At 50.1% G+C, this 27,905-nt stretch overlaps 11 protein-coding genes across 11 annotated transcripts; 4 read left to right on the forward strand and 7 right to left on the reverse strand.

Moving 5' to 3' along the window:
- Positions 1–556: 556 nt before the first annotated feature.
- On the reverse strand, positions 557–4,141 carry BKA55DRAFT_503885 (uncharacterized protein; the record flags this gene model as incomplete). The annotated part of the gene is made up of 4 exons (XM_046187049.1): positions 557–1,621; positions 1,674–3,357; positions 3,412–3,677; positions 3,893–4,141. The coding sequence occupies 4 exons, from the start codon at positions 4,139–4,141 to the stop codon at positions 557–559; spliced, it is 3,264 nt and encodes a 1,087-aa protein (XP_046052672.1).
- Positions 4,142–6,605: 2,464 nt separating this feature from the next.
- BKA55DRAFT_269904 (uncharacterized protein) lies at positions 6,606–7,773 on the reverse strand. The gene has a single exon (XM_046185464.1). It carries the CDS (start codon positions 7,362–7,364, stop codon positions 6,720–6,722), a length of 645 nt encoding a protein of 214 aa, XP_046052673.1. The 5' UTR covers positions 7,365–7,773; the 3' UTR covers positions 6,606–6,719.
- A 2,014-nt stretch (positions 7,774–9,787) lies between these two features.
- On the reverse strand, positions 9,788–10,201 carry BKA55DRAFT_535817 (uncharacterized protein; the record flags this gene model as incomplete). The annotated part of the gene is made up of 1 exon (XM_046189743.1): positions 9,788–10,201. The coding sequence occupies one exon, from the start codon at positions 10,199–10,201 to the stop codon at positions 9,788–9,790; it is 414 nt and encodes a 137-aa protein (XP_046052674.1).
- Positions 10,202–10,762: 561 nt separating this feature from the next.
- BKA55DRAFT_269909 (uncharacterized protein) lies at positions 10,763–14,004 on the reverse strand. The gene is made up of 2 exons (XM_046185465.1): positions 13,676–14,004; positions 10,763–13,621 (listed from the first exon to the last, which is right to left on the reverse strand). Exons 1-2 carry the CDS (start codon positions 13,757–13,759, stop codon positions 11,006–11,008), a joined length of 2,700 nt encoding a protein of 899 aa, XP_046052675.1. The 5' UTR covers positions 13,760–14,004; the 3' UTR covers positions 10,763–11,005.
- A 2,405-nt stretch (positions 14,005–16,409) lies between these two features.
- On the forward strand, positions 16,410–17,017 carry BKA55DRAFT_270080 (uncharacterized protein). The gene has a single exon (XM_046185466.1). The coding sequence runs from the start codon at positions 16,525–16,527 to the stop codon at positions 16,882–16,884; it is 360 nt and encodes a 119-aa protein (XP_046052676.1). The 5' UTR covers positions 16,410–16,524; the 3' UTR covers positions 16,885–17,017.
- Positions 17,018–17,383: 366 nt separating this feature from the next.
- On the forward strand, positions 17,384–17,756 carry BKA55DRAFT_686379 (ribosomal protein S30; the record flags this gene model as incomplete). Its single annotated transcript, XM_046198932.1, has 4 exons — positions 17,384–17,417; positions 17,477–17,502; positions 17,568–17,672; positions 17,733–17,756. 4 exons carry the CDS (start codon positions 17,384–17,386, stop codon positions 17,754–17,756), a joined length of 189 nt encoding a protein of 62 aa, XP_046052677.1.
- A 546-nt stretch (positions 17,757–18,302) lies between these two features.
- On the forward strand, positions 18,303–18,764 carry BKA55DRAFT_559789 (uncharacterized protein). The gene has a single exon (XM_046192015.1). The coding sequence runs from the start codon at positions 18,440–18,442 to the stop codon at positions 18,713–18,715; it is 276 nt and encodes a 91-aa protein (XP_046052678.1). The 5' UTR covers positions 18,303–18,439; the 3' UTR covers positions 18,716–18,764.
- Positions 18,765–19,492: 728 nt separating this feature from the next.
- BKA55DRAFT_591073 (glycoside hydrolase superfamily) lies at positions 19,493–22,367 on the reverse strand (the record flags this gene model as incomplete). Its single annotated transcript, XM_046195185.1, has 7 exons — positions 19,493–19,541; positions 19,586–20,076; positions 20,125–21,427; positions 21,476–21,695; positions 21,748–22,006; positions 22,058–22,183; positions 22,239–22,367. 7 exons carry the CDS (start codon positions 22,365–22,367, stop codon positions 19,493–19,495), a joined length of 2,577 nt encoding a protein of 858 aa, XP_046052679.1.
- Positions 22,368–23,728: 1,361 nt separating this feature from the next.
- Positions 23,729–24,789, forward strand: BKA55DRAFT_270221 (uncharacterized protein). Its single transcript, XM_046185467.1, has 2 exons — positions 23,729–24,105; positions 24,318–24,789. Exons 1-2 carry the CDS (start codon positions 23,847–23,849, stop codon positions 24,629–24,631), a joined length of 573 nt encoding a protein of 190 aa, XP_046052680.1. The 5' UTR covers positions 23,729–23,846; the 3' UTR covers positions 24,632–24,789.
- Positions 24,790–24,855: 66 nt separating this feature from the next.
- On the reverse strand, positions 24,856–25,664 carry BKA55DRAFT_686383 (uncharacterized protein; the record flags this gene model as incomplete). Its single annotated transcript, XM_046198933.1, has 3 exons — positions 24,856–24,937; positions 24,985–25,509; positions 25,558–25,664. The coding sequence occupies 3 exons, from the start codon at positions 25,662–25,664 to the stop codon at positions 24,856–24,858; spliced, it is 714 nt and encodes a 237-aa protein (XP_046052681.1).
- A 1,042-nt stretch (positions 25,665–26,706) lies between these two features.
- On the reverse strand, positions 26,707–27,506 carry BKA55DRAFT_686384 (uncharacterized protein; the record flags this gene model as incomplete). Its single annotated transcript, XM_046198934.1, has 2 exons — positions 26,707–26,880; positions 27,216–27,506. 2 exons carry the CDS (start codon positions 27,504–27,506, stop codon positions 26,707–26,709), a joined length of 465 nt encoding a protein of 154 aa, XP_046052682.1.
- Between the last annotated feature and the right edge of the window lie 399 nt (positions 27,507–27,905).

Raw genomic sequence — 27,905 nt, forward strand, 5'->3', positions numbered from 1 at the left:
TCAAATACGACTTTAACGGCCAGTTTTAATAGAACAGCATCTCTTCAGTTCAGTCTACGCTGATTGACACATATTTGCCATTATTTCACGCGATGGTATGTGGCTGAGAAGTTCATCACTCTTATGCCGTCTCCAATCATCCGGAACGGAATCCCGTTCCACTTCACTAACACTCGCCTTGAGCAAAACTAACAATGCAGTAGAATGTGAGTCACTTGGGAAAGCAATTGATTCATGATTTAACATTTGACTTCATTAAAGAACTATTTCCGCTTATGCATAGGTAATCTCAAGAGATCTGGAATATCCGTCCATGATCCTCTTCTTCCTCCTCTCATTACAGCCAACGGCGTCCTCTGTGGTTCATCTTAGGGTTTCCTCCGGTAGAGAGCTCATATCTCATGTCTACGGCTTAGTCATTTTCTCCTCGTCCACCTTTTTCTTGAACCCTTCCACTTTTTAAACTCCGTTGTTTGCACCGTTTTGAGTTTGGGCTATCTACCTGTTCATTGGCAGAATTATAGCTAAGAACCTTTTCCCTTTACTGAGAATTCGTTCACGCCTTCTTCTCGGCGTTGTTGCGTTGAGCGGCAGCTTGCGCATCGACCTTCTCAGAGTCGTGGCGGACGCTGGCTTCGCTAGAATCCGGGGTAAGATACTCGCCGAAAGTGCGCTGCTCAAGATCCATGTCCTTCCACTCAACGCCCTGGTTCTTGCGGGCTTGTCGGCGGAAGTACACGCGCTTGGCGAACTTCCAGGCCTCGATACCACCGAAGAAGAGACCGGCGGCGATGAAGACGATGGCCCACTCCCAGGTGATGCCCTTGTGCTTGAACACGGTGTCGCTGATGACGGGGATGTACTGGATGGGGAAGAGGGTGACGAAGCCGAGCATGATGGCCCAGAAGAGGAACTGGTTGCGCCAGACATCGTGCATCCACTGGGTGAAGTAGAGCTTGGAGCCGGGCTGCATGCGGAAGAAAGATCGGCGCTTGTCAATCATCTCCCAGGCGAGGAAGAGGGAGAACCAGGTGAGACAAGCAAAGGTGGTAGCACGGGCCTTGAAGACGGTCTCACAGCTTTCGCTGTAGTTATCGTTACAGTCCTCACCGAGCTCACCGTTACCGAAAGCATACAGACGAAGGACGAAGGCGCTAAGGCAGAGAGCAGCGATCCAGAGACCGTAGACACACATATCGATGATGAACTCGAGGGAGAAGACACCAGTCTTGAGAGAAATCGGGGGTCGGCGAAGAATACCAGCGACAGCACGCTCGAAACCGAGACCCATGTCGGGAAGACCAGATGTCATCATGATGATCCACATGATCTGGACGGGAGCGATAGGGAAGACGGAGAGACCTGTCTTGTCCTTGAAGACGAGACCGACAAGAAGGACGACGGCTTGAGCGACGTTGGTGGCGAGCACGTGGAGGATGAACTTCTGGATGTTGTCGAAGATACGGCGACCTTCCTCGATGGCGGCGACGATGGAGGCGAAGTTGTCGTCGCTGAGAACGATGTCGGATGCATCCTTTGCGACGTCGGAACCGGCTTGACCCATGGCAATACCAACATCGGCACGGCGGAGAGAGGGGGAGTCGTTAACACCATCACCAGTCTGTTGAAGTTAGTATACGTCGTTGCGAGAACATGGAGGTGTGGGGACATACCATAGCGCAGAATTTGTCTCGGCGGTGCAGAGCTTCAATCATGCGGACCTTGGTCTGAGGAGCACATCGAGCAATAACAAGAGGTAGGAAAGGAAGTTGATCGACTTCATCATCGGTAAGACCATCGAAGGTAGTAGCAGTCATGACCATAGTGGCAGCAGTGTCCTCGGCAACGAGATCCATACGGGTAGGCAGGATACCGACCTCAATGGCAATAGCCTTAGCGGTCTCGGGGTGGTCACCAGTAAGCATGTGCACGGAAATACCAGCCTCGTGGCACTCTCGGACAGCGGGAGCAGACTCGGGACGGGGAGGATCATAAAGACCAACGAGACCGCGGAAGACAAGATCACACTCAACAGTGGTGCGGTCAATCTCATCGCCCTTCTTCATGTCGACGTTGTAGGGCTTGGAAGCGAGAGCGAGAACACGAAGACCCATGCCAGCGAAAGATTCCATGTTACGGAGGATCTGCTCACGGAACTCATCGGTGATGGGGACTTGCTCCTCATTATCCTCAGGGCAGTATGTAGCGCAGGCACCAATGACACGCTCGACAGCACCCTTTGTGTAAGCGAAGAGTTGGCTGGTTCGGTTGTCCTTCATGATGACGGACATGCGCTTGACATCAGAGTCGAAAGGAAGCTCGGCGATCTCACTGTACTGGTTGACAGAGTCGTGGCTAGTAAGACGAAGACGGTTCCAGTCGAAACGAGAGGCGAGGACCTGAATGGCGATCTCGGTAGGGTCACCACGGGCGTGCCATTCACCGTTCTTCTCGTTGACGGTAGCAAGGTTGGCGAGAGATGCGACTTCGAGGAACTTGACAAGAGCAGACTTGCTCGAGTTGAGGAGCTCGCTGATGGGAGAAACGGCACCGCAGTCATCACCGCCCTGCTTAAGAGGAAGCTCATGAGGCTGGCTGCGAGACCAGCGGATATCACCAACGGTAGGGTTAACTGGCTCAGTGGTGTTCTCGATGAGATATGTTCCCTTTCCAGGAGTCCAGGCTCCACGGGCAACCATCTTACCTTGGGTGAGAGTACCAGTCTTGTCAGAGCAAATATCGGTAACAGCACCAAGAGCCTCAAGAGACTTGAGGTTACGAACAATAACGTTTCGCTCAACCATGCGCTTAGTACCAGCGGCCATGGTGATAGTCAAGACGACGACCAAACTAGCGGGAATCATGGACAGACCAGTAGCGACGGCGTAGATAATAACCTGTTGGGAGGCATCGAAGTCGTTGGCAGCAAGGACGATGATAGCGCAGATGACAGCAGTACCGAAGAGGTAGATTGCCAGACGGGAGAGCTTCTTCTGGAGAGGTGTGCCGACGTTGACACCGAGGAAACGACCAACAGCGTCGGTGAGGGTGAGGGTGTAGGCTTCGAGATATCGGTGAGGCTTGGCGGAACCATCGGCCTTGCGCTTCACGGGACGGACCTTGCTGTCCTTCTTTCGGAGGGCAGCAGCGATAGCACCGATTTCGGTGCTGACGCCGGTAGCGAAGACGATACCCTTGGCACGACCCTTTGTGACGGTGGAAGAGCTGTAGGCGACGTTGATACGGTCGCCGGGTCCGGTGTTGTCTTCGAAGACTTCATCCTCGTTCTTTCGAACGGGGAGAGACTCACCAGTCAACATGGCCTCATCAGTCTCGAAGTTAACAGCCTCAATCAGTCTGTACTAATTAGCCAGTGTCCTTATTAAGCTGAAAGGGAACAGGGCTACTCACCGAATATCAGCAGGGATCGTATCTCCGGTCTTGATTTCCACAAGATCACCGGGAACGACCTCAACAGAGGGAACCACCTTGGAGTCTCCATCGCGCACAACACTAGCAGTGGGAGAAGACATGGACCGCAGAGAGTCCATAGTCTTCTCGGCAGAGTACTCCTGGAAGAAACCAACGGTGACGTTGAGACCAATGATGAAGGCGACGACACCACCCTCAATCCATGACTTGATACCGAAAGAAACAGCCATTGCAAGAATAAGCACCTTGGCAGACGTCAGTAATCATCAACATAGCGTGGGCAGGGATGTTCATGTGGTGTGTGAAGGTGGGTTAGGGAAAAAACGACGGGCTGCCTAATCAGGTAATATGCAGTCGAGAGGCGAAAAAAATAGTTCAGCCATCGAGATATGCTTAAACCATAAACTTTGAGAGTGTGTGGGGGCTTGGGGCTGTTTTTAGGAGGGGGAACTGGACTCACCAGTGTCATTGCGTTAGCGACCTGAGCGATGATGATCTTGAGGGGCTGAACGCCATCAGCTTCGCCGAGATCGTTGTTGCCAAACTTCTCATGTCGTTGTTTGGCCTCGGCCTCGGTGAGACCGCTGAGAGTATCAGTCTTGAGCTCCTCGACAACCTGGTTGAAAGTCAAGGCGTGAGCAGGACGGCTCATGGGCTCGTTGCTCTGGCCAGAGACATGGTTGTCGACGGAGTCGTCCTTCTTAGCCATGGTGTAAGTCGAAGCTAGCGGGTCGCCAGCTTGAATAATTGCTTGTTGTTATATGTCTCGACTCGATGGTGACTTAAAATGTATACATGAGTGAAAGACCCTTAAGCCTATGTCTGGGGATTCCTGTAAGATGATTTGCAGGAAGCCTTTCGTCTGGCGTCGGAGGGTGTTGGAGATCTAAGTGAAGAGATCCTTGGGGAGAAGGGAAAGAGGAATAGGAACACCATCGTGCGGGGAGATGGGGAAGTCTTATAGACGTTTGTCCATCTCGACGACAGAGCCAGAGCCAGAGCAGTCAATGCTTATCTCGCCAGAGTCTTGGCTCAAGTCACTATCTGGGTTGAGAGTTGATTTCACTTCTCCAGCGGACCCCACATCGCCAAGAGCATTACCCAATTTTTCCTTCTCTGCGTTACTGTTTCTCTATTCCAAAGGCGGGGAGGGATTGGGATTGGGCATTTTGAACAAGTCTTGGCGATGATACGAAACCTTGGTTTGTTGTTGTGTTGTGTTGAGAGTAGTAGGAGACTCTTGGAGTATACGCCCCCCAGACCGGCCTTGTCCGAGTCCACTCCGCCCCGGGGGTCCACTGCTGAGGTTCTCTGGGGTTGATTGGTGAGACGCGCACACGGCGCCGTTCTGTACGGTGGTTCAGAGGCTGTTCGCCTTCGGCACGTCATTTGGAGACTTTGCAGCACTGCTACCAAGCATCCTGTGACGCGGCGTGGCGGGCTCGGCATCAATTGGCCTTCCTGAGTGGGCGACCTGAGGCTTGGTATTCTTGGGAGACAAGGGTTAAAAAGAACCATACCAGAGCCATTGCACCTTGACTAATACTAGGTTCAGAATAAACCCGAATTCGAATTGCCTTGGAAGAGGGGACCAAATAGCGGTAATGGCAGAACAGGATATCGTCAGTGCTGTCTGGGGTTGCAAGTCAGAGCCTTGTTTGAAGCCTTGCTCCGTGTCACCTGGTGAGGCTCTTGTGAGGCTTTCAGGGACCTTTCCAGTGCCGTCACCGATGGTGGATACGCTCTGCAACCGAGTTCAGTTCACTGCATCTTCAGTGCATATGGCCCCTAGAACCGACGTTAGACGATTGCGCTCTCAGAACCTAAGTATACCCCCCTCCCCCTCTTTTTTTTTCCGCCCATGACACACACCATTGATTCAACTCTGTAATGTGGTCTGCTTCGGTGGTATTTTCTTCTCGACGAGGAAGGATCAGTATTGGCATTTTCTGGGCATACATAATTTCTGCTCGCCAAGTCGTCACGTCATTGGGTCGTGGGCAATCATCACCGTCAACTTGGACTCCGTTTTGTCGCTTTGTTCTTCTGGCCTGTTTTTTTAATCTGCACGTTGGGTGATGTCGTAGTTGTAATATTTGCCTCTGAAATGACTTGACTTGATTGATGCCTACGAGATATGACAATCTCACTCTGCGACAGAAAAGAAACGGGGCCGGGTATGAGCCGATTGTTGTTCTTTCAGCTCGCATTGTTACGGCCCGGATTTACATCCAAAACATCACGGAGGTCCGAGACTGCACGGCACGGAGTTGTTAATCCACTTGCTGAAGCTGCCCGTTGTTACTGGTCAGTCTCGTGACTTGGAACCGTGGAGATCTTGGGGTTCAAGATCAGATCTTGAGATATGTCTGGCTGGCTGCTCAACGCGTTACGCAACTTTGCTTAGCTTATCCCCTTTCAGAAAACTCCCTCGCAAATCTTCGCCAAGGATGAGGTGCAGGCACTGCCACCCTTGGCAAAGGACTTGATGGTGTTAGTCACAGACTCTTATCTTTGCCCAGAGTCTGGAGGACGCCTTAGCTAGCTCAAGTACCTTGATGCTTAGCGTTTCCAGATAAACAGGGGTTGGAGGTGCGTAGTGCTAGTGCACTAACGGCACCGACATCGTCTTGGTGACATTTGCCACTGCGCTTATCTCTCAGCTGTCAAGACAGTATTTGTCCCTTGACCAGCTTCCACTGCTTCTAGAAGCCATCCCGGCATGTGAGTACATGGTACGTAATCAGTCCTCCACCAGATCAACCAGGATTCTCCTCCAACGTGACAATAAGCTTAAATCATCGGCATCTTATTGAACCCAGGTCCACTAATCTTGGTACACAGTCTCCTTCAGAAATCTCTGCGCTATTCCTTTTAGCCTCATTCCAACAGCGCGTCGAGCGACGAATAAGATCTTGTAGAGTCTGCGCGTTGCATTGCGATTACATACAATTTCTCGAACGGATACAATGCCAATTCTCTGCGACTCACGCGCATATATACACTAGCCTCCCTTGTCTCCGTTTAGTTACTAATGGATCCATCCAAGTAGAGCCGTAAAATAGACGGTAAAGAACACAGCCGTCGATCACTGCCTCTCGCAGGCCAAAAGAGACGCCGGACGCGGAGACGCTGACGCCTGACTATGGTGAACTACCAAGGCGGGAACGAGAGAAGCGCCGTATGCCGCAGCAAGACGGGGAATTAGGATTCCCTCGATCCACTCTAGACGACACTTTGTCCTCACAGAAACGGGGCGCTTATGCCTAGCACAGCCATGCGCGTCTCTAACAGGCCACTGCGAGGCTCCCACGGGAAGAAAAATAAACGGGGTCACTCACTCTTCTCCTGCCATTGGATCCGTTGCCTCCGGATGTTGTCTCGGGGCGGACACAGCGGGGTCTCAACCTCCCCACGGAGGTGCCCCGGTCTCCAGATGGAAGCCTCTCTGTGGCGGAGATGTTGTCTTCTTCTTTTCTCCTGAGGGGGGATTTAGCCCGGATGTGTCGGTCTCGCAACACTTCGCTGCGGATGCGAGACAATGCGTGGGGGGTTTGCTTTGCTGAGGAATCGCAGCACCATTGAGTTCCGTCATGGGGAGCAATATACCCGGACTTGTCTATCTCCGTTCGGAAGGGAAAAGTAATTCTGCTGCAGGTCCCAGGACGTGCAGCTTTTAACTTGCTCGCCAACCATTGAGTGGCTTGTATAGTTGCCGTTATTGCCGTACAACAACAGAGTGCAGCTGTTATAAGCCATGATCTATTAATGGGATCATCTTGGGCAGCCATGAACGGACTTCGGCATAAGATTGTGATGCTCGGTGTTCTTTGTCGCGGGAACGGCGGCCAAAGTGCCCAAAAACCTGAGGACCCGGCGCCGGAGGTCTTTGAGCAGGAATTGGCAGGGTCTTTAGGCACGGACATGAACATCGGCCGGGGAGTTTGTGAATGCCTTGATACTCGGCAGATGGATACGCTTGGGCTTCGGCGATCATCTCAACAAATATCGGAGCACCATTCTGACATTGCGGCTCATCCTCAGAAGCAGTAAGCCGAGCCTCTTTTGACGCGAGCCATTCAGAACCGCCTCTTCGACAACCTTCTCTTTGAAACAATAAGATTCATTGTTATCAGCCGCAGGGACTTGGGTCTCACTGTGTCTACCAAGAACTTGGCGATATGGAACTTGGCCGAAAAGCTCTCAAATCCACCGGGTGAAATGCCATCGTACCATAATTCGAAGGACTTTGTCTTGGCTTTCAAGAGCCCTGGCATAAGCGCCAGATTTCCCCAGGCTTCCATGATGGCTTGCAAAAACTCTGGGGTGAACCATTCAAGCCATGAGGGCTTCAGTTATGTTGACGCAGCCAAGCTTTCAGGCAATGGATGTGGTCTAGGCCTCTAAAATTGAAGGCCTCAAGATGTGCGGCGCTCTCGAGCCTCTTTTTTTTTTTTATTCTCCATGGACGATCCTTGTGGGGGTTGCAGATAGTCTTTGGTGACGAAAACTGAGCGGATACGAACTGAGATATTGGTCGGGCCTTTTCGGTTGTTTATCTCGCTGGTGCTGCAGGTTGAGATTTAGATCTATCTGTTACATGTAGGCAGATCTATACTATCTACCGTATAATGTCTTTATTCGTTACGCGTATCATGGCGAGTTACAGAGTCGAGGCAGACGTTTAAGAAACAGCTACAGGGTACGAAAGGTTCAAGGGTTTCCACCCACCATCTTGAACCTGAGATGGATGTTTGAAGCCAAGTCAATACAAGGCGCCAAGTTGATCACCAAAAAGCTTCTCAACACGTGTAGCCACGATACAAGATGTACTCACAACCATCCACGATTCCTCTGTGACAATATTTCGCTGCAAGAGGATCAAAACGTGCATGCTGCAGGAAGAACAAAAAGGAAAGGGAACACAAGAACAAACGGCAGCGGAAAAACGGACACACGCCCCCCTTCAGTAAATGGAGCGGAACGGTCAGCGGCCCCACAAGCGTCTCATTGCCAAGACGAGCGGTGTTTGGGTCAGGCAGGGTTATCGTGGGGCGGCGGAGTGGGGAGTGGGCTTGAGCGGAGCCACTCGTAGCGAAGAGGTTGACAGAGGAGGACACGTGCCCTCCGCTGAAGGACCCCGGAGCGGAGGGCGTTGCATCAGGAGAATTTTGAACAAGTCTGGTCTGGGGGAAGAGGTTGGGACAATTTCAGTTCAAGAGGACATGTCACTCCTGCTTCATTCCATTACTTAACTCCCCGCGTCGTGCTTCTCGCCAAGTCTATCGAGGAGTGAAGAAGCATTTGACAAGAGCCTTGGCTTGAGACAGGTCGTAATACGACAGCCATCCGCGGACCAAGTAGTCGGTTATAACGCAGACAAAAAGCAAAGACCAAGCCGACTGTCCGGTTCAAGCCGAAGAAAGTGAGCAGATACTCGAGTCTCGATTGCAATATCTGTTCATTGTGAAGAGGCGAGATTATTTTGGACTTTGGGTGAGCTTGGCGACGGCACGACGTCTCAGTCTTACAGCCCGTAACTAAATGTCCAAAGACTCAGTAAAGCACTCAGTCAGAATCCTGCTAAGCGATCAATGATGACCTCGGATCACAGAATCATCGACCGGATAGAAGGGACATGCAGGTTTGCAACCAGGGCCTCAATAAACGCTCATTATGACAAGAAAGCCAAGAACGACAAGACATTTCTGTGGCACCCCTTATGCTTTGCTTGAGTCGATGAACATCGTTGGAGGCGAAAACGCCCAGGCCGCCAAGAGAAGGCAATCAGACTCAACTAAACGACCCAAACGAGAGACCCAAGGTTCAATATTTTTGTTAATCCTTGCCCGAGGAAGTGTCAACGTGCAGGATTTCTCGTTCAGCCTGATCGACAGCCACCATCTTAACTCTGCTCGCCAATGGTCTTTCGAGAGAGATACAGAATAAACGCACGCGACCATATTCAGAAAAGAGAACATCTCTTGGATGCACGAGGGGGAGATAAAGGGCCCCTCCCCCGCCTGAGGGATCCCTTGGCGCTGAGAGACTCAACTTGACTCTGTCTCCCCAACCGTCGAGTTAATGCATCCGGGAGGCGGTCCCGGTTGATTGTTACTATCACCTATCGTACAAGGGTGAGTGAGCTAATCTTGACAATTAGAAACTCTGTTTATTAGTTATCGCTGTTAAGTTGAAGTTGGGAAAGCTTGGCGTGAACTTCGCTTGACTAAGTGATGCATGGTTGAGAAAGTATGTAGGTTGATAACGTTAACGTCGTAATTAACACAGCTTAGAAACACTCTCCAAAAACCCAATTCGCCAATCCCCAACACCTTAAACAGTTCAGGTCTTCTTAGACCTTGGCCATATGATGAAGACAACACTTCCAATCCCCTCCAGGTCCTTGTCTAAAGACACTATGACACCAAGCCTCCGTCGCCTTCATCTCCCCATTCTGAAGCTTCCATGCAGTGACGCGGTAATTCAGCGCCGAGGCCATGAGGTCGATCTCTACGAACTCGGGCTCATCGTGAATCTTGTATGCCGTCCATGGCTCGTAGCCCTCCTCCATGTACTCGTCGAGAGAGGGCTCGGTGCGGGGTGAGTACACCTTTTGGTCTGGTTCGCAGAGGACGGCGTCCTTGGTGATGTATTTGCGCATGACTTCTGGCTTTTCGGATGTGAGGGCGCGCCAGAGAAGGGCTGAGGCGTCGAGGGTGCCTTCTTTGTTGCGGTACTTGATTGTTCCTTTCTTTGGTTCGCCCATTTTGATGGTTTGTAGTGGTGTTTTGGTGAGAGGTGGTAGTTTTGGTGAGAAATTATGTGAGTTGATTGAGATAAGATTCACAATTGATGAAGATGACGAGAGTGAGTGATATGAGGATTCCCCTCTTGAATTGACGTAGATATTGGGATTTCTTGAATCTGCATCTTCAAAACCTGGCATCGTCAGATCCCTGCTTATCCTGACGTCAGAGCCGCGCAAACTCTCAAAGCAGGATATTCCCGACATCCAATTGCAAGAAACTCTGCAATTCAACAACAGGTTATTCAATTATTTTTCACATGCTCTATTCTTGCTTTTTTGTCGTTTCTAGAAGACTGTCTCACTTCATGTCCATCATTGCTCTGCAATCTTGGCGTTGAGAACAGACACCACCACGTTTGTCCGCCATTCGATATCGTGATTTACGGTCTATTCTTGGACGGGAAGGTGTTTGCTTTAACAGACTTTAGTTGAACGATAGACTCTTTGCCAAGAAGACCTCAAAGGCTAGAGGAGAAAAGTGGATGTGACGTCAAACAAGGGGTCCAGACAAAACCCTGTGAGTTGTTGAATAATAGTTTCTTAGATTCATCATGTCGTGAGTCGTTATAACTTTCGTCAAAAACTAAATACAATAATTCCCAATGGTTCTTGTGGTAGCCAAGCAACCTGTACACTATTCAGACTAACCATGTCTTTTTTCCATCTACGCCAATTCTGTAGAAAAAAAAGAAAACAAATTGCGTCGTGCAAGATTTGTCTATAGACAAACGTAAGAAAACAATGTTCGTCGAGAACATACATTCAGTGAAATCTCTCCTTGATGTACACCATGGCTGCGAATCCAGCGCAGCACTTTGTGCTCATCTCATGCTTGCACCAAGGACACTTGACCGTCATGCTAACACTCCCCGCAAAATCTGTTGAGCCAGCGCTCAGCACACCATCAGGGTTAGACATGGCTTCGTAGAGTCTGCTTGGCATATCGTGGTAGCGCATGCAAGCGCAGCACTCTACAAACATTTTGGCGCTTGGTTCGCCATGGTTCTGATGCTCTAGGTTCGATTGCCGACGGAGCGTCTTGATTGTTGCTTCCGGGTCCGAGACGGTCGATCTATGGCCGCTCTGGACGGAGCGGAGACGTCCTTTGCTTCGGGGTTTGTGTTTGAGAGGTGGATAGGTTGGTGTTGAGGCGAAGCTTGTTTCGTCGGAGGAGACGGGTGTCCGTCGGGGTGTTGAGCTGCGGAGGTTGGCGTTTGAGAAGGCTTCCATTACTCTGTTGGCTGCTTCTTGGATGGGGTCGATTTCTGCGTCGGAGGCTGTGTTGTCAAAACGATCGATGGGCGCCATTTGGGGGGAGTTTGTGTAGGACCAGTAGGGACTGACGGGGCTGGCGTTTGCGTGCATTGAGGGCTTGATTGACGCGATATTGGGGGAGTGACCCATTTCGGATTGGGGAGGAGATGTGTGTGGTGTGCTCATTGGGGAAACAGACTGGATCGCATCGGAGTATGAAGACTCTGATGAGCTTGTTGTAGGGCGACGGCCAATTGGTGAGCGTGTGGTTCCTGGGGTGAGATGCTTCACTGGAGCGTGAACATGCTGCGTACGAATTGGAGCATCGTTGGCGGTATTCAAACCCTTCACCGGCAAATCCGTCTTTGGTGGCACAGGCGGTCCAACAGAAGATGCAGTACTCATCTTGGAAGAAGTACTCTCCTTACTCATCGTCGACGAAACCGAATTCTGCGCAGAATGGCCTCTGCTGAACGCACTCTTGGCAGCATCCTTAAGCTTCCATTTCGTGGGCACAGCGGGTTCTGAATCAGCAGTTATCGGTTTCGGTCGCACACCCGGCGAAGTCTGTTCATAACGGATGCTCGGGGGGTTATGTCTGAACAATTTCTCCTTCGACTTTGATGACTCTACCGGAGCGCTCTTGGCTTCATCGGAAGCTGGTTGCGAGTGGTTGAGTCGTGTGAGGAGTGTGAGAGATCCTCGCTTTGAGCTTCTTCGGGGTGGTGTTGGTGGGATTGAGAGTCCTGATGCTGTTGATGAGCGCCGGGGTTGGGGTTGTGTTGAAGTTGTTATTGGGGGGCGGGAGACGGTGATGGTATCTTGCTGAGGAGGTTTCTCGGTGTCTTTGGGCTTGGCGACTTGTTTCATGCTCTGATTTGAAGAGCGAGGTGTAATGCCTTGTTCGCCGTCTTTGATCGAGCCCTCATCTTTCTTGATGTAAAGGCCGCCACGTCTGTTCAGACCCTGGGCCTTGTTGTATAGGATTTCACTGTCGGGTGTATGCGCGGTGTTCTGATCGCCCTCATCGTCCGTGTCTGCAACTGCGCAATCATCACTAACGGAACCATGTCGAGCACGAGCGCTCCACAGGTAGATGTTGACTGATCCCCTTCGATGGGGCGATTTGGGCGATTTCATCGATTGACCTCTTGCTCCAGATGTGTTGATCGAGATAGGCGGGTATGCTCTCCGTTTAGCATCTTCCTCTTTCTGCTGGGGATTGATCTTGAGGGGTGTGAACGAGCCATGGCCGAGGAACGACTTTCGCATAGCTGGATGAACCTTGCTGTCACCCCTGGCCTGGTCCTCGAGGACCTTCTGGTGAAAATCCTCCTTCTTCTTCTCAAGCTTCTTCCCACCCAAGAAACCAGTAGCGCTGGTCTCATCGAATGAAGCTCGCTTGATCTCGAATGACTTGCGGAAGATGGAAGTGAGAGAACTGGAGCGGCTGCGTCTGGGCTCTTCAGGATCGTCGTTGTTTCTACCAATCGAAAATCTTAGTAAGCTCGACGAGCGAGATCGTCGCTTTTGTGTGGATTGAGGCGGCTCAGTTGTGCTGCGTCCCTGGTTTCCAAGAGATGGAGGTGGCGGTTGAGGTTTACTCAACTTTCGACCGCGAGGCTTGGGGGCATTCTTCCAAGCTTCTTCAAGGGCTTGGTTCATGGCTAACTCTTGTTCCTTCTCCTTCGCCTTTCGTTTCTCCTCCTCTTTTTGCTGGAGCTCCTTTCGCTTCTCTTCTTTCTTCTCCTTCTTCTGACGCTCGTATGCTTCCCAAGTGGGCGATTGACACACAGAGCGCTGCTCTTCCACATCGGGAGGAAACATGAAAGCTACGGTCTTGTGAGCGGGTTTGTCGTCTTTGAGCTTCTCTGATGAGGATGATTGAGAAAGATTCTTTCCAACGGGCTTTCGGGGGATCATGTTTGGTGACTCTGAGCGCTCAGGGGCTGAGAAGAGTGGAGGAGGAACAGCGGAGTAGTTTCGAACAGGTGTAGGACCTTTCTTATCCTTCGGCACCAGTTCAAAACGACGAGGAGGGTGGCCTGGGCTGGGTGGGACTGAGCCACTGCTATCAGTGCATGCCGGAGATGGAGGCACAGAGCCTTGATGTGTTCGCTGAAACTGTGCGAGTACGTCAGCCAAACCCTCCAGAATCTCGCCTGTTACTGTGCTTACATTGAGCTTCTTCTCCAGGTCCAGCATTTGCTGCAAGCTATTTGAGCGAGAGCGCCCTTGAGGCGCTTGAGCAGCGAGGAGCATTATGAAAGCCTTTCTGCTTTTTTTGTCGTTCTTTCTACACGCTCAAGAGAACCATTGACCTGAAATTGGCAGGGGAGCGCTGCAAGGTTCTGTAAGACAAGAAATATCGGGAGAAATTGCGCGTGAGTTGGGTTGGACAGGGTGGGGTGAGGATGATTGCTGCAGGTAAGCGCAATAATAAATCTGAGGACAGTTTCTCTCTTCTTTCGCGCGGGTGTTTGCGTTTGTGCAAATTTGACCGAATGCGCCCAGAAATTGTTCTGTTGCCCGCGTTCGGAGCAAGATGTTATCGGGAGCTAAGGTCAAAAGCGGGTGATGATGTCTCGGTTGGTGTTTTATTGGTAAATTGCTTGGAATTTTCTCATTCCGATTCGTCTTTTCTCCTTCTCTTCCTTCTCAATAAATTGAGAAAACCTAACGAATGCGGGAGATTTTGAGTAAGAAATGCAACGGATGCGGTCGTGAGTCGTTGCAAAGGCGGTGGACAAAAGATGCGGGTATCTCGTGATGCGGTGGGATTGACTCAAGACGAGATGAGACGAGCTAGAAATCCCCCCGACTTTTTTCTTACTGTTGCACAAGCGGGAAATAAGGAGGGCGGGATGAGTGAGAGGAAATTGCTGTGTAATATGGTGACACAAGAGCGGAAGCGTTATCGGTGAGGTAGAGTAAGGTACAGGAGGATGCAACGTTGGTTGGGCTCAACAACATGTATCCATTTACATGGATATGTAAGAAATAAATTAGAAGGGGAGAAACAGGGATAGATATGAAGACGGGCAAGGGAGGTTAAGTGTTGGAGGAAGAGTCAGTGGAAATAGAAAATTCCAGACAATTCCGCTCCCCGTGTTGAGGTTTGGGTTTGTATTTGGACTGGCCCGGCCAAGCAGTGTCAGGCAATCAATCAATCAAGCTTAGAATCAAGCCAGCAAAAGATGCCGATATACCAGCTGCAGGTTGCCAGTTCTTTTCCTGGGCTTACAGTAGTTTTGACTAGCTGCAGACGGCCAGTCCCAAACCAGCTGAGTAGCGGGACGGTCTGGGCCAAGGATCATGATATCTTCCTAGCGAAATGGATCAGGCCTGTTTGTGTGCGTGATTGTCATTGTGGGATGGCGGCATCGATTTCTGGAGTATCAACATGACATGGTCCATTGAGAGCTTGACTGGGGTAAATCACTGCAAGACAACCCAACAATGTCTCCATTCATCATAATTCTCAATTGTTACTGGTTATTCTGTTTCTACTGTCCCTCAATAACACCATTGATGCTTCCCAATTCCTCCCCTCACTCTTCCATCTCTTCAGCTAGACTCAAACCCTCAGCTGCAAGATGCTCGTAAGAATCAAGCAGTGGGCTTGGAATACGAACTGATGAGGTGGGCACTAAAGACGTGCGTGGCTGAAGTGTCATGGCCCGAATCGCGGGGCCATTGGTTCGGCACCTGCGGGAGTGATCCACGATGGCCCTACAGAGCGAATCCTTTTTTAGAGTGACAGGGGACACCAAAAATAGTACTTCAATGGAACCATCCCGCAATATAAGGCAATTACACGAATAGAAACACGGTTAACTTTTTGAGCTCATGTCTCAGTATGGAAGGATACGAACTCATCGACTGAGGCAATTGACGTTCTGGGGTTTAGCCGTTCTGCATGGAAGCTCGTTTAGGTCTTTTCTACCTGCTTTTCGGGTAGAAGCGTGCGGTTAGAGCTGGGAGGAGGGGCTGGCCGGTAACATGAACCGCTTATGCGCGATGGAGGCTGGATGATAACGATAAAACTCAGTATCAAGTGCAGTGTGCTGTAGCACAACGTGGCAGGCCTGTTTTCTGCATTTATTCCCCTGATCCTTTAAGCCAAATCGTGTATCCCAGCCTTCTGCCCATTAAATGGGTGGCAGCGGGAAGCAATCAGAAGGCTCATGGCATGATCCAACCACCCCGCTATCATAGATAGCTAAAGTATCGTGGAGGCTAACCAACAGACTTTAGCTGCGCGATGATGTGATCTACCAACCAGTGTCTTGACAGTCTTGTTTCTCATCACCTATGGGTAGAGTTTCTGCGTAATTGATCTGGGACGGTTGGGCCCATGCATCTGTGGCTGGAAGGTTAGACGGTGGAACGGATATAGCCCAACGATGAGCTTGACCTGATACGATTGAGGCAACGTGGAACAACAGTCTCAGAGACTGTATTCTAACTCATAGCTGACATACATAGTAAGATTATTAAGTTCAACCAACCACCAACGTCACATAGTGGTTGAGTCAATTGCCAACCTCAGACAGTACAGTTCGGTATCGATCAGCTCCCCGACACGATCCATCTAAAACATTGACAAGGTCTCAGTTCCTTTCTGGAAAGATTTCCGTCAAGTTCAGGTCTCAGTGGCCATGGCCTCATGTCCCTCTCGTATTCTCGCATCGCATGCCCGCGGCTGGACCCTGCAAGAATCTGGGGCTCTGTGTAAATATAGCAAAAACATCCACTCTTGTGCTTTTTGTCGACGGCCAACGCGATGCAAGACATTATGGATATACCATGGTTGAAGCGCCCAAATTAGATATGTAAGTCAACGATATCCTTGATTGAGATTTTAATAGATGCCTGCATTGGCTTTGGTAATGAGGACAAGATGGTGGGGTCAATCTGGTGGATGGAGCGATTTTAACGGGAGGCTTACCCTATGGTGATGTCGAGAGACGAGAATAATCAATTGTTGCACCATTCTGACGCGCATTGGAGTACTTCAAAAGCTCATGTCTAGATTCAGGCTTTCCTTTATTTTGGTTGCGTACGGTCTCGGAATCGGAAGAGTATATAACCGGATATCGGTACGAAACATGAATGAACTTTCAGACAACTCACTTCTAAGTAGGCTTTCTCACGAAAGATGTGGCATTTCTCGCACACCTATTGTAGATATACTTCAACAAAGCCCAGGTATCTACTACATAGTAAATAACTTCGATATTCAATACACACGACATGAATACTGCAGCCAAGAAGCAGATGTAAGCCCTTATCAAGCCCAAAGTTCATTGACCAGCAGGATGGCCACGAATACGATGCCGAGCCACACAACATCTTGTACCTGCGTGCCCGAAAGAACGATGTAACCTTTACACAATTCCTAACTGCTGTGCTATTTCATGAAACAACAATATCCGATATTATAATGGGAAGCCTCTCACTTCAGTTGAATTGGCACTTTCACTGCATCATCAAGAGCTGCTTGAACTGAAGCTCTCTAATGAGCAATGACGTCACACGACGAACTCCCAACCTCGACAGGGACACTGAAATCACGAGAAATCACCACTGCGTGATCACCGAGATCAGCTGAAAGTCATCAGAAGTAAGCAGTAAAATCCCAGACACTTGCATGGTGATTGTAGGTCTCCCGCCCACCTGCGGACGATTCTTTCCAAGCTCATTACATAAGCAACTTGATCCGCCACTCGGACCCAGTTCTTCCGAGAGGGCATCTTATCCCCGCTCACGTGAGGGCAACGCCTTCCGCCCACACACTTGCCAAATTGACCCAAAAATCTTACCGCGCTTTCAGCCAGCCGTTCGACTCTACCATCCACATCACCACCAAGCACATCATTCATCATGGGTAAAGTTCACGGATCTCTTGCCCGTGCCGGTACGTTGCGCCCGCCCTCACGACATTCCTCTCTTTCGTTGTCGCTAACATTCTCGCAGGCAAGGTCAAGTCTCAGACTCCCAAGGTACGACGACGCTCCGACATCGAAAATCCGACGAAACTCGATCACTAACCATCACGATCCAATAGGTTGAGAAGCAGGAGAAGACCAAGACCCCCAAGGGTCGTGCTCTCAAGCGCCTCAAGTACACCCGACGATTTGTCAACGTTACCCTCACTGGTGGCAAGAGAAAGGTGAGCAGACTCGAACGTGACAGAGAAGGAAGATGACAGGCGCTGACGACTCGGATACAGATGAACCCCAACCCCGGCTCGTAAACGACTGGTTAAATCGACAGGAATTGCGGTATCGGGAAAGTTGGCTTACGGACACGGTTCAACACAACAATGGTTGGCTTCACTCAGTAATGGGATGATGTGATGGATTGGGTCAGGGTCGCAAGATAGGCTGAGCCCCCTTACGAAAAAATAAAAAGGAAATGGCGAAGAAGCACTACGACTCTACTCGGCGTCCGGTGTCAGTTGTCACAATACAACAAACATTTGTTCGCGCAAGACATTTCTGCTGCAACTGTGACTGTGGGTATTTTCTGGTAAAAGGGCGACTGGGCCAAACAGGCGACTCTGGAACGCATCGTAGACGCTGCAAATTCTTTGGGGTTCTCGGCGAGTGACTCATGCTGATGGATGACATCCTTGACTTATGCATGCCTGAGGATCGATGTCAAATCCGACGGAAATGCCAAACAACAAGATTCCACGTATAACAGCTCAAATTCAGCACAACATGTCCAAAAACTGCAGATAGCTCGAGACCAAGATCTCCAATAGAATATTGATGATTCGAATATGAAATGCTTTCGGTCTCATTGTTTGCGTCACGTGATATCAATTCCACCTTGAACTATGCACTCTGGCAGGTAGCTGCCGTTACTCAAGCTAACAACACCACCCTCGCCATCCATACCGAATAACCCTCCCTTAAATCACAATCCGTCAAAATGGCCGACGTGGAAATGGACGTTGATGTTGAGGCGGGCTCTCCCCCTCCCCCCGCGCGAAACGAATCCGACATGCAAACACACACCAAAGCCACAGCCGTCCGCTCCATCGAAGGCTGGATCATCGTCGTAACAAACGTCCACGAAGAAGCAGACGAAGAAGCCCTACAAGATCTTTTCGGAGAGTACGGCGAGATAAAGAACATGCACCTGAATCTCGACCGAAGAAGCGGTTACGTGAAGGTAAGCGCAGCACGCGAAACATGGGCGGATTAGATTGGATCGCTGATACAGTGGTGTTTAGGGATACGCGCTGATTGAGTACACGACACTGGAGGAGGCTCGCGCTGCTATCGATGGTGCGCATAACCAGAAGTTGCTTGATCAGACGATCTCGGTGGACTTTGCCTTCGTGCGACCTCCGCCTGGCAAACCTGGGCGTGGACGAGGCGCTGGTGGACGGAACAGAGGGCGAAGCAGGAGTCGTAGCCCTGAGGGCAAGGATCGTGAGGAGCGCGATTGAACGGGACGAGTCAAAAACCATGGGATGGGCGAGAGTACTGGATGAGAAGACGCAGGGACTTGATACATGCGGAATCGCCGACGTGCATGGCCAGAGCACGTTGGCAGTATAATTTTGATACATGAGGTATGTCCATTTTGTCGTCTGTGCCGGGGATCCTGACCTAACACGCAAACAAGAACAGAATGAGAATAACACTGGGACACAACCCTTGGCATTGGACTTGTCAAGGATCCAATGGCGTCTTTGAACGAAAGCCAGCAGTTTATGAACCTATGCTCAATGTGACATGCAAATACAACTTCTCCAATGGGCGCTATGACTTGGTAGGGTTCGTTTGGACAGTTATCTGATGCGGGTTTAGGGACAGTTCACACTCGGGCGACAGAAGCTTCACAAATGCGCGACAATATCTTCTTAAAAATCTGCTCACGGTATGCCGATGCGCCTCGACCGGAAGTATAGTTGATACCATCTCGATTCTCTTCCATCGTCGAATTCCTTATGAACAGTCCTCTCATGTTATTCCTTCAGAACACCCAGGTAAACGACTCCTTCACATTGAACTTCGTCGATTGTCTACACGATTAGCGCACATCTCCAACTGCGTCGAAGAAACTTACCTGATATCCGTACTCGACGCTCCGATCAACACTTTGAAAGCGCCCTCCTCAGCAATCCATCCCGGAACAGTCTCGTCATAATACCCAACAGCGTATTTATCCAACCTGATGGTGATATGTCTCGTCTCTTCAGCTTCAAGGAATACCTTCTCAAACGCCACAAGCTCCTTCTCAGGTCTTGGCAATCGACTCTTTTCGTCGTGGACGTAGAGTTGCGCGATTTCTGCGCCGGCGCGGGTTCCGATGTTGGAGATGGCGAGGGTGATCTTGATCTCGCCATTAGGCGTAAGAGTCCTCGTTGAGACCTCGGGACGGCCATACTCGAAGGTTGTGTAGGAGAGGCCGTGGCCGAAGGGGAAGAGAGGCTCGATCTTGGCGTGGTCGTAGTGTCGGTAGCCGATGTAGAGACCTTCGCCGTACAGCACTTTGTGGTTCTCGCCGGGCCAGGTGTGCCATGCTGGGGTATGCTCGATGCGCTTGGGGAACGTACTCTGTTTGGTGTCAGCGAAGGATTGCACAGGGCAGGTCAGATCACTTACGGGGAGCTTGCCACTTGGGTTCTCAATGCCGAAGAGGACATCTGCCAAGGCATTACCGGCTTCTTGTCCTTGGTACCAGCCCTGGAGAATGACAGGTACTCGATCGACCCACGGCATATGGACCGGGCTACCAGATTGATTAACGACAACAGTCTTGGGGTTAGCTTTGACAACGGCTTCGATGAGTCTGTCCTGGTTTCCATCGGCAGGAAGATCCATTGTTTGGCGATCATACCCCTCCGACTCCCACTCAGCATCGACTCCAACAATAACAACAGCGACGTCAGCATCACGAGCCGTCTGGACCGCCTGCTGGATATAATCCACCTGGTCTTGCTCCTTATATCCAATACGGCAACCACCGTATTTGTGGGTAATACCAAATTGCTTCTGCTTCGAAATGGGACGAAGTTCATTCGTCATCTCCACGCGGAGCTCAACAGCTTTGTCGGCTTCCATATCGACATCCACGAGGTAGTCAATCGAGCCGTCAAACATCGCCTCGCCTTCTTCGGTCCAGTCCCACAGATCGAGAACCAACTTACCATTGATGAAGAGCTTTCCGGGTCCAACGCTCATGAAACTGATGGTGTGTTTACCTGTTGTCCGGGGCATGAGATACGTCGTGGCCACGGCAGACCATTCGGGGCCGACTTCGCTCAAGGGCGCTGAGTCCCAGAGGAAGAGATCCGTGTTTGTTCGGCGCTGCTTCACTACTGGATTGCCCTCGAACTTATCACCCGCATACCAATCGATGTGAACACCTGGCTTGCCGGATTGTTCGGTGCAGTACTCAGATGCGACGGGGAGCCACTTGTGAATATGGCAGCCTTGAGCGAATGAGACTTTCTGCTTAGACACTTTGCGAATGCTGTCAAGCGGAATGGTGTTGTAATACGGGTTCAAACTGGCGCTACCTCCACCGCCTGCAATATGTCGATTGGCGTTCGGTCCAATAACAGCGACCTTGGTAGACTTGGGACAAAGCGGGAGGATGCCACCGTCATTCTTGAGAAGCGTGAGACCTTCGTGACCAGCAGTTCGGATGAGTTCCCTCGTCTCCTCACGGTCATCTTCCCGCTCAGGTGCCTCAGGCGACATGTCACCTCCCTTGAGTCGTTCTACCAACGTGAGTACATTCTCTGCTGCTTGGTCAATATCCTCAATCGAAATACGACCCTCGTTGACTGCTGTGACGAGCTTGTCCAGACGCCATTTTGAGGAGTAGGGGAATTCGATGTCGCAGCCTGCTTCTACGGATTCGATTGATGAGTTGATCCCTCCCCAGTCGGACACTACAGTTCTGCAACAAGTTAGATCTTCGGTCATGCTCTTGAGGTGGGTTGGTTACCCCTCATATCCCCATTCTCCACGGAGGATGTCTTTCAATGTGTGCTTGTTCATATCAGCGTGAACACCGTTGATGAGGTTGTACGAAGTCATGACAGCCCAGGGGTTAGCCTCTCGAATAGCAATCTCAAACGGTTTCAGGTAGATCTCCCGAAGAGGACGCTCAGTGATGAGCGAGTCTATCGTGAGTCTGTTAGTCTCTTGCTCATTTCCAACGAAATCTATCGCCATGTCAGCACACTCCCCCCAAATTATGTCATTGATGGTGTTTACGCTTGATAGTCGCTGCAACGCCTCTGTCTTGAAGACCCTTGATATACTGCGCTGCCAATTTTCCAGTGAGAAGGGGGTCTTCGGAGAAGGACTCAAAGTTACGACCGCCAAGAGGATGGCGGTGCATGCAGACTGTTGGGGCGAGAAGCATTTCTGCTGATCGAGCACGAACTTCAAGCGCTAGATGCTGTCCGACCTGGTAGAGAAGATCTTTGTTCCATGTTGCTGCCAGAGAGATACCACAGGGGAACAGTGCGGCCTGCATGTTCTGTTTCAGTCATGCTTGTGATGTCAAGGCAATATCACTGACCTTGGTGCCGCCAACAAAGATACCACCGCGTGCGCCATTGGGACCATCAGTTGTCTTGATCGAAGGGATGCCCTTCTCAGGAATAGCTTTTGTTCTCCAAAAGTCTGCGGCTGTGAGGAGTGAGACCTAGAAGGGTTAGTGTATGACCACTCAAAGAACCAGCAAGTCATGCCTTTTCCACCAGCGTCAGCCTTGTCAGTTTCTCCCGTGCTGCAGAGCGAGTATCTCTCAGATGCTGAATCTTCTGCTGTGGACTACATGGAGGAGAGTACTCCGTATCAGGAGTTGAAGGGGTGTTTGAGTCGTTCATTGTGCTATCACGAATGTCAAAGTCGTCCTGTATGATGTCGTCTTGCTACGCCGTGCTTCACGTGTGTATATACCAAGTTGAACAAAAGACAGCACAGGCAAGTTGAACCGAGGTACGAAAAGAAGAAGTGTGTATCAACGAAACCCAAAATGTGATAACAGCCCCCCTTATACCATCCCGTCCTGCAAGCAACGTACGCGAGCGGCACATAGGGGTCATCTGCAGCTAAGTAACATGAGGCGAACGGGATAAGCAAAAAGCACAATCGGTTGACTTAAGCTCGCGATCGCAGGGAACAAGGATTCAATGTGCATCCGTCGAGATAGGCATCCGCTCACTAATAAGCAGTAGCAGAGATGGCCCCGCAGCAGGGTTGACCTGTGTATTTAGACGGACCGGCTGAACAGGCCGGTGAAAGACCCCAATAGGGAACTTTGGTTTCAGAGATGAAGGGACGGGGGAGACTGGACGCCGGTATATACGGACCGTGAGAGCGGAAGACGACACCGGTGCTTCCGGGAGAAGAGAGATAAGAAAAGAAAACACGTGGTGCGATGTATAATATATTAGAAGTGAAGAAAGTTCACATGTTTTATGCAAAATGATATGATGTTGTGAATCGTCTTATCTTTATAATCTCAGCTGAGTGGACATTTCTCCTTACGATTCTCACGTATGATGATGGCTTAGAGAGAGTCCCGACAGCCTGGGACATAACACTTCTGGACGAATCGGGAAATACGGGTCTGCGGCCCGTTATTCCCAACGTCGGTCGGAGCGCACCGCCGGGGAACTCGGAAAGCCCGCTAAGTCTTCCGTTAAAAGTAGTTAAAGAAAAAAACTATGACTTTTATTAATACAAGGTTTGTGTAGTAATGGAAGCCAAGGGTGCTTTTTTCGTTGCAGTTGCCATATGTGGCAGTTTCGGCACTTGGGGAGGATATCGGGCCTTGGCTTAAAAGAGGATGATGATAGATTTAAGAGAGAATTCTGGCTGCTGAATGGGGTATTTGGATACAAGAGCCGGTAAAAGTGCCGATGCATGCGGAAGTAGATCATTGAGTTTAGATTATCATAGTGCGTAGTTTGTTTATTGACGTTGAAGTTATTGGAATGCTTGCGTGCCATATGAAGGTGAACTAACTTCTACTGTCAATAACACCAACTGCCTACATATCAGTGAACTGCCTTTCAGATGAAATGTTTCACTTATATGTTTACACTCATGTTTACGTCCAAATGAAGTAATGTTTCAGATATTCCGGCTCGTTTAATGGATCCCCATGCTCCGTGGTCCTCCGGCTAAGAGGGGCCGGCTCGGCGCCCAAGGCTATCGGAAGCATCCGCTTACACGCGCCGACATCCGCACATGTTGGACAACAATTGACACTCGCAAACTAAACCAATCTCACAACATCAAAGAATCCAATTCAGATCTCATATTTGGCCCATTGACTCTATATCCGCGCATATCACAGCATGCTTCGCTCAAGGTCAAACTCAGAATACTCCCTGCAAGACCTATCTAATCGTCCACCATCACAACATGCATCCCATCGCCCTTCTCAGACATCGGATGGAAACAACACAGATACAAGGCCCCGAAACAGCAACACCTCCGCGCGTGGAGATACTCCCGCTGCGCCGCAGAAGGAGGAGAAGAGGACAAGGCTGGGGAGGTTCTGGAAGGAGTATGTGAGCTGTGAGGTTGACTTTTCGGCGTCGAGGGATCATCTAGGTATGTGCACCGAAGAAACTGGCTTGAGATTGGAGGAAGATCTTTGACGGGCATGAGGAAAAGGGGTCTCGTGATGTGGGTTTGAAGATGGGAATGCATACAGGTGTGGTTCGGCTCGTGGGGTTGAGTGGCATGTGTTGTGTTTCCGATATGCACTGGCAGAAGGGATGGGATATAGTTGAGGGTGTTACATTACTGACGTGGGGTTATAGCCAACGAAAGAACGTTTCTGGGTTATCTTCGTACATCAGTCGCCATGTCAATGGTTGGAACGTTGGTTGCGCAACTGTTTTCACTGCAGCATGAGGGTCAGCACCAGGAATTTGGATACTTCGTCACGGGGAAACCTTTAGCGATGACTTGTTATTCCTTCTCGATTGGGACGATAATTCTCGGTGCTGTTCGGACTTGGAGACATCAACGGACTATGATGAGTGGGAAGGCATTGGTTGGAGGGTTTGAGCTTCACCTTTTGGGGGTATGCACCATGTTGGTATGTATCATTGAGGGATTGCGTGATGGGTGACTAACCTGTTTAGCTACTGCTGGTGTTCTTTTCTTTTCTTCTTACCATTGATGTTGTTAAGGACACGGAACCTAAGCCTACTGCAACTCCTTAATTGACGACGTCGTGCCCATCGACGCAGTGCAGGAGAAGCTCGAGAAAACAATGCAACATTCAGAAACTGCTTCCATTAGAGTCTAGGTAGACACAAGCAAGACTACAGGTAAGTCCTTCCCATCTCATCCTCATACACTCCCGCTCTTGGCTTCTCTCTTCTTGTGAGATCGCTTCTTGAGGTCCTTATGAATGCGAGCCCTGTCCTTACGCCTACATAGTGTCAGCCCAATACTAATGGAAGAATAGATAACGCATACCTGGATCGTTTGGCGGCATTTCGGTACTCAATAACTGCTTCTTTATAGTCCTCTGTGCTATCACTGGCTGTCTGCGAAGCTCCGGACAGAAGGAGGTCAGACACGGACTTTGAGTCAACGGATATTCTGCCTATGACTTCGATGTCTGGGTCCGTCGTTGTTGGTTGAAGGTCTGTAGTCTTGGGACCTTGGGTAGGCTGAAGCAAAGGAGTGCTTGGTACCTTTTGGTCGAGTGTTTGTGGGGTGTTGACGACATCCCAGCTTGAAGCTTCTGGTGACAGAGATATGTTCTCAGGCTCAGATGTCTGTCTATCTTGAGACAGGATTGCACCAAGCCTTATCAACCTAGCTTCGAGGCTTTCGCCGCACCTAAGATAGGCATCCATTGGTGCCACGACGGAAGGTGAAGATGGCAGGCTGGGTGTAGGAAGGGTACATCCATGTTCGGAACTGGGTTCATGGCGGTCTTCGATCTTTTGACTCTCAAGAGGAACGAGGGTATTCCTTGACGGATCGGGATTGTCCCTGTTCATGACCATTAGCTTCCGTCGACAAACAAGGCTGCCAACATACCGCTTATAAGCACTCTCCTCAAGGGAAATACTGCTGTCTCTCCTCGGAACATTGTTGACTCTATCAGTCGGCTCACAAGAGCCACCGACACCAGACAAGAGATGCATAGTTACTGATACAACAGAGTAAGAAAACCGTTTCCAGAGAACACATATCCTGGGGACCAGCTGACTAGTTATAGGGCTTCCAATAACAGCCAAGCACAAAGGCTCCTCCCGTTACCGACAGAGGGGAACCAGACCCGACCATCTGGGGCTCAAGTGCAGCCACATTTCGAACGGTCCCAACAGAATGGGACCCGTCTATGCACCGGAATCACATCCGCGACCGGGGAGACATGGCAGCCGAGCTAGAAGCGAACCCGCGAGGTTGGTTCACAGGGGGGCCTAACGCTACTGTAGGCGAGGAGAGGCTTGAAACTCCAATTCTTGGCTGATGATCTTACGAATTCATCTAATCTTGGACATTCTGGTATTTAATCCGAAATAACTGTATAATGCGAAGCGGTGAGACGGAGGAATTGACCTTGTTAAGCAGCTTCAATAGAAACGGTCTGCATCGTGAGAGAGAAATCGGGGGCCGAGTTCATGTATCACCTTCCTCGTACAGCCTGCAGAACCGACCTGTCGGTAAAAGGGGTTCTCTACCACCAGCCTGGTAGGGCGCAACCACACCAATTGAGAGATATGTGACGTTATTGGTTGGTGAAGGCTGTGCTGCGTGGTTGACAACACCGCTGTTTCAGCGTCACACGTGGAGAGAAAGTCTGTGTGCAAAAGGACCTTGAAATGACAATTTATGTTTGCTTTTTGGAAGTTGGAGTCATGTGTTGATGTGATGGCGTTATTCATGATTCATGTTAAGAGCAGCTGTGTGATTGACGTGCAGCTTGGTCTCTCTCGGTCTTGGCTTATACGGCTTGACGAGACATGATGATACAATTCACAATGAACGGACTCTTCACTCTTTTTCTTTGACAGTAAACTCATGCAACTGACATCAATTTACATTCCAACTCGTTCTCAACTGATAATCTCTCTTCTCCCCAGCTGTATCATCCCTGCTCCTCGGTTGGGGGCCTCAAAGTTAATCAACCATCCCCAGTTTCACAGCCCTCGACAGCTGAAAGGGCCCCTGACGTTCATTAACCTACGCCACAACCGAAGGTGTCTCTAACCCTTTGGACTTGCAGTACTCCTCAATGTTCATATAAGCCTTAGCAGTCTTCATAAGATGCTCACGCATGAACTCGACCTTTGGCAGGGGAGGAGCTTCTATTCTTGTATCATTCTGACATCTCTTGCTGAAGTTGTATTCATATACCTGCGAAAACGTTACATCACATGATGAAGAAGCTGGGGGAGAATTCGAACCGTACCGTGAATAAATATCTGAGCATCCTCAAATTAGTACCGAGGTTGCATTTTCCCGCTCCAGTGAGCGCGTCCGAACAAGCAAGCTCTGGGGAACGAAGACAATCCAATGCTTTATGGCATTTTGCAGCAACCTAACACCATACATATTATTATCCCCACTGTCATCTCTAGCAAAAGCGGTATTGTCACCTTGGGAAAATGCTCCATGAGGTCATAACAAGTATTCCTGTCCTGCGATTTTTAAGAATCGACTCCAAACCTGTGAAGGAGGCATTGCCTTACCATAGGATCCCTGTCCGCAAGAAATCTATTTGCTGCTTTCGCTGTAGCCTTTTGCACGCCCACTACGTGAAGGTTGAGCTGTTCGTCGAATTGAGCCTCTGGTCGTCGACTTTCTACCACGACTTTTTCACATGCTGCAGTGATGTTTCGTAGGGTGTCGAGCCATGCTTCCCTCGATATTATTTCTTCCTTTGTTGGCCGGACTACTTCCTTGGGAGGCCATAGATATTTTTTGTCGCATGCGATGGGTCCGATGAGGGCGAGGAGAGATAGAACATGGGCAAGCTTCATAGTGAGGTAGTGTGAGAATGCGTAGCTGGAGATGTAACTTCTACCTTTGGGACTGGCTGCATATTTATAGCAGGCAAGACTGGCTTCTGAGATTCACAATGGCGAGATAAAGTCACTTGGGAAGTGGTAAAACCAAGCCACAGAATATGCGGCTTTCTGTTGATTGATCACCCCTCTCATTGACGCATCTTACGCCTCAAAGAGTCCCGTGGAGGAAGCCGTCACCAAACCATGGGATAAAACACCGGATAGACTTCAGCCCTCGACCAAAAGCAACGCCACGGGCAACATCTCGAACGAAGTGATAGGTCTTGGAGGCTGACAAGCCAATCAAACAGTTGGACATCAAGAAACAGGCGAGACTTGAAGGAGTATTGGTCTGACTTTGACTGGATGCAT

This window comes from Fusarium redolens (assembly GCF_020744475.1).
Source record: "Fusarium redolens strain MPI-CAGE-AT-0023 chromosome Unknown BKA55scaffold_4, whole genome shotgun sequence".
In the NCBI taxonomy this organism is placed as follows: Eukaryota; Fungi; Ascomycota; class Sordariomycetes; order Hypocreales; family Nectriaceae; genus Fusarium; species Fusarium redolens.

Bases quoted from the DNA above. Each gene is read 5' to 3' on its own strand.
- BKA55DRAFT_270221 (XM_046185467.1), top strand. From the start codon at position 23,847: ATGCTTCGCTCAAGGTCAAACTCAGAATACTCCCTGCAAGACCTATCT. The intron at 24,106-24,317 runs GTATGTGCACCG...GTGGGGTTATAG, and splicing joins GGCGTCGAGGGATCATCTAG to CCAACGAAAGAACGTTTCTG.
- BKA55DRAFT_269909 (XM_046185465.1), bottom strand. From the start codon at position 13,759: ATGCTCCTCGCTGCTCAAGCGCCTCAAGGGCGCTCTCGCTCAAATAGC. The intron at 13,622-13,675 runs GTAAGCACAGTA...GTACTCGCACAG, and splicing joins ACCTGGAGAAGAAGCTCAAT to TTTCAGCGAACACATCAAGG.
- BKA55DRAFT_559789 (XM_046192015.1), top strand. From the start codon at position 18,440: ATGGCCGACGTGGAAATGGACGTTGATGTTGAGGCGGGCTCTCCCCCT.
- BKA55DRAFT_269904 (XM_046185464.1), bottom strand. From the start codon at position 7,364: ATGTTCATGTCCGTGCCTAAAGACCCTGCCAATTCCTGCTCAAAGACC.
- BKA55DRAFT_270080 (XM_046185466.1), top strand. From the start codon at position 16,525: ATGTCTAGATTCAGGCTTTCCTTTATTTTGGTTGCGTACGGTCTCGGA.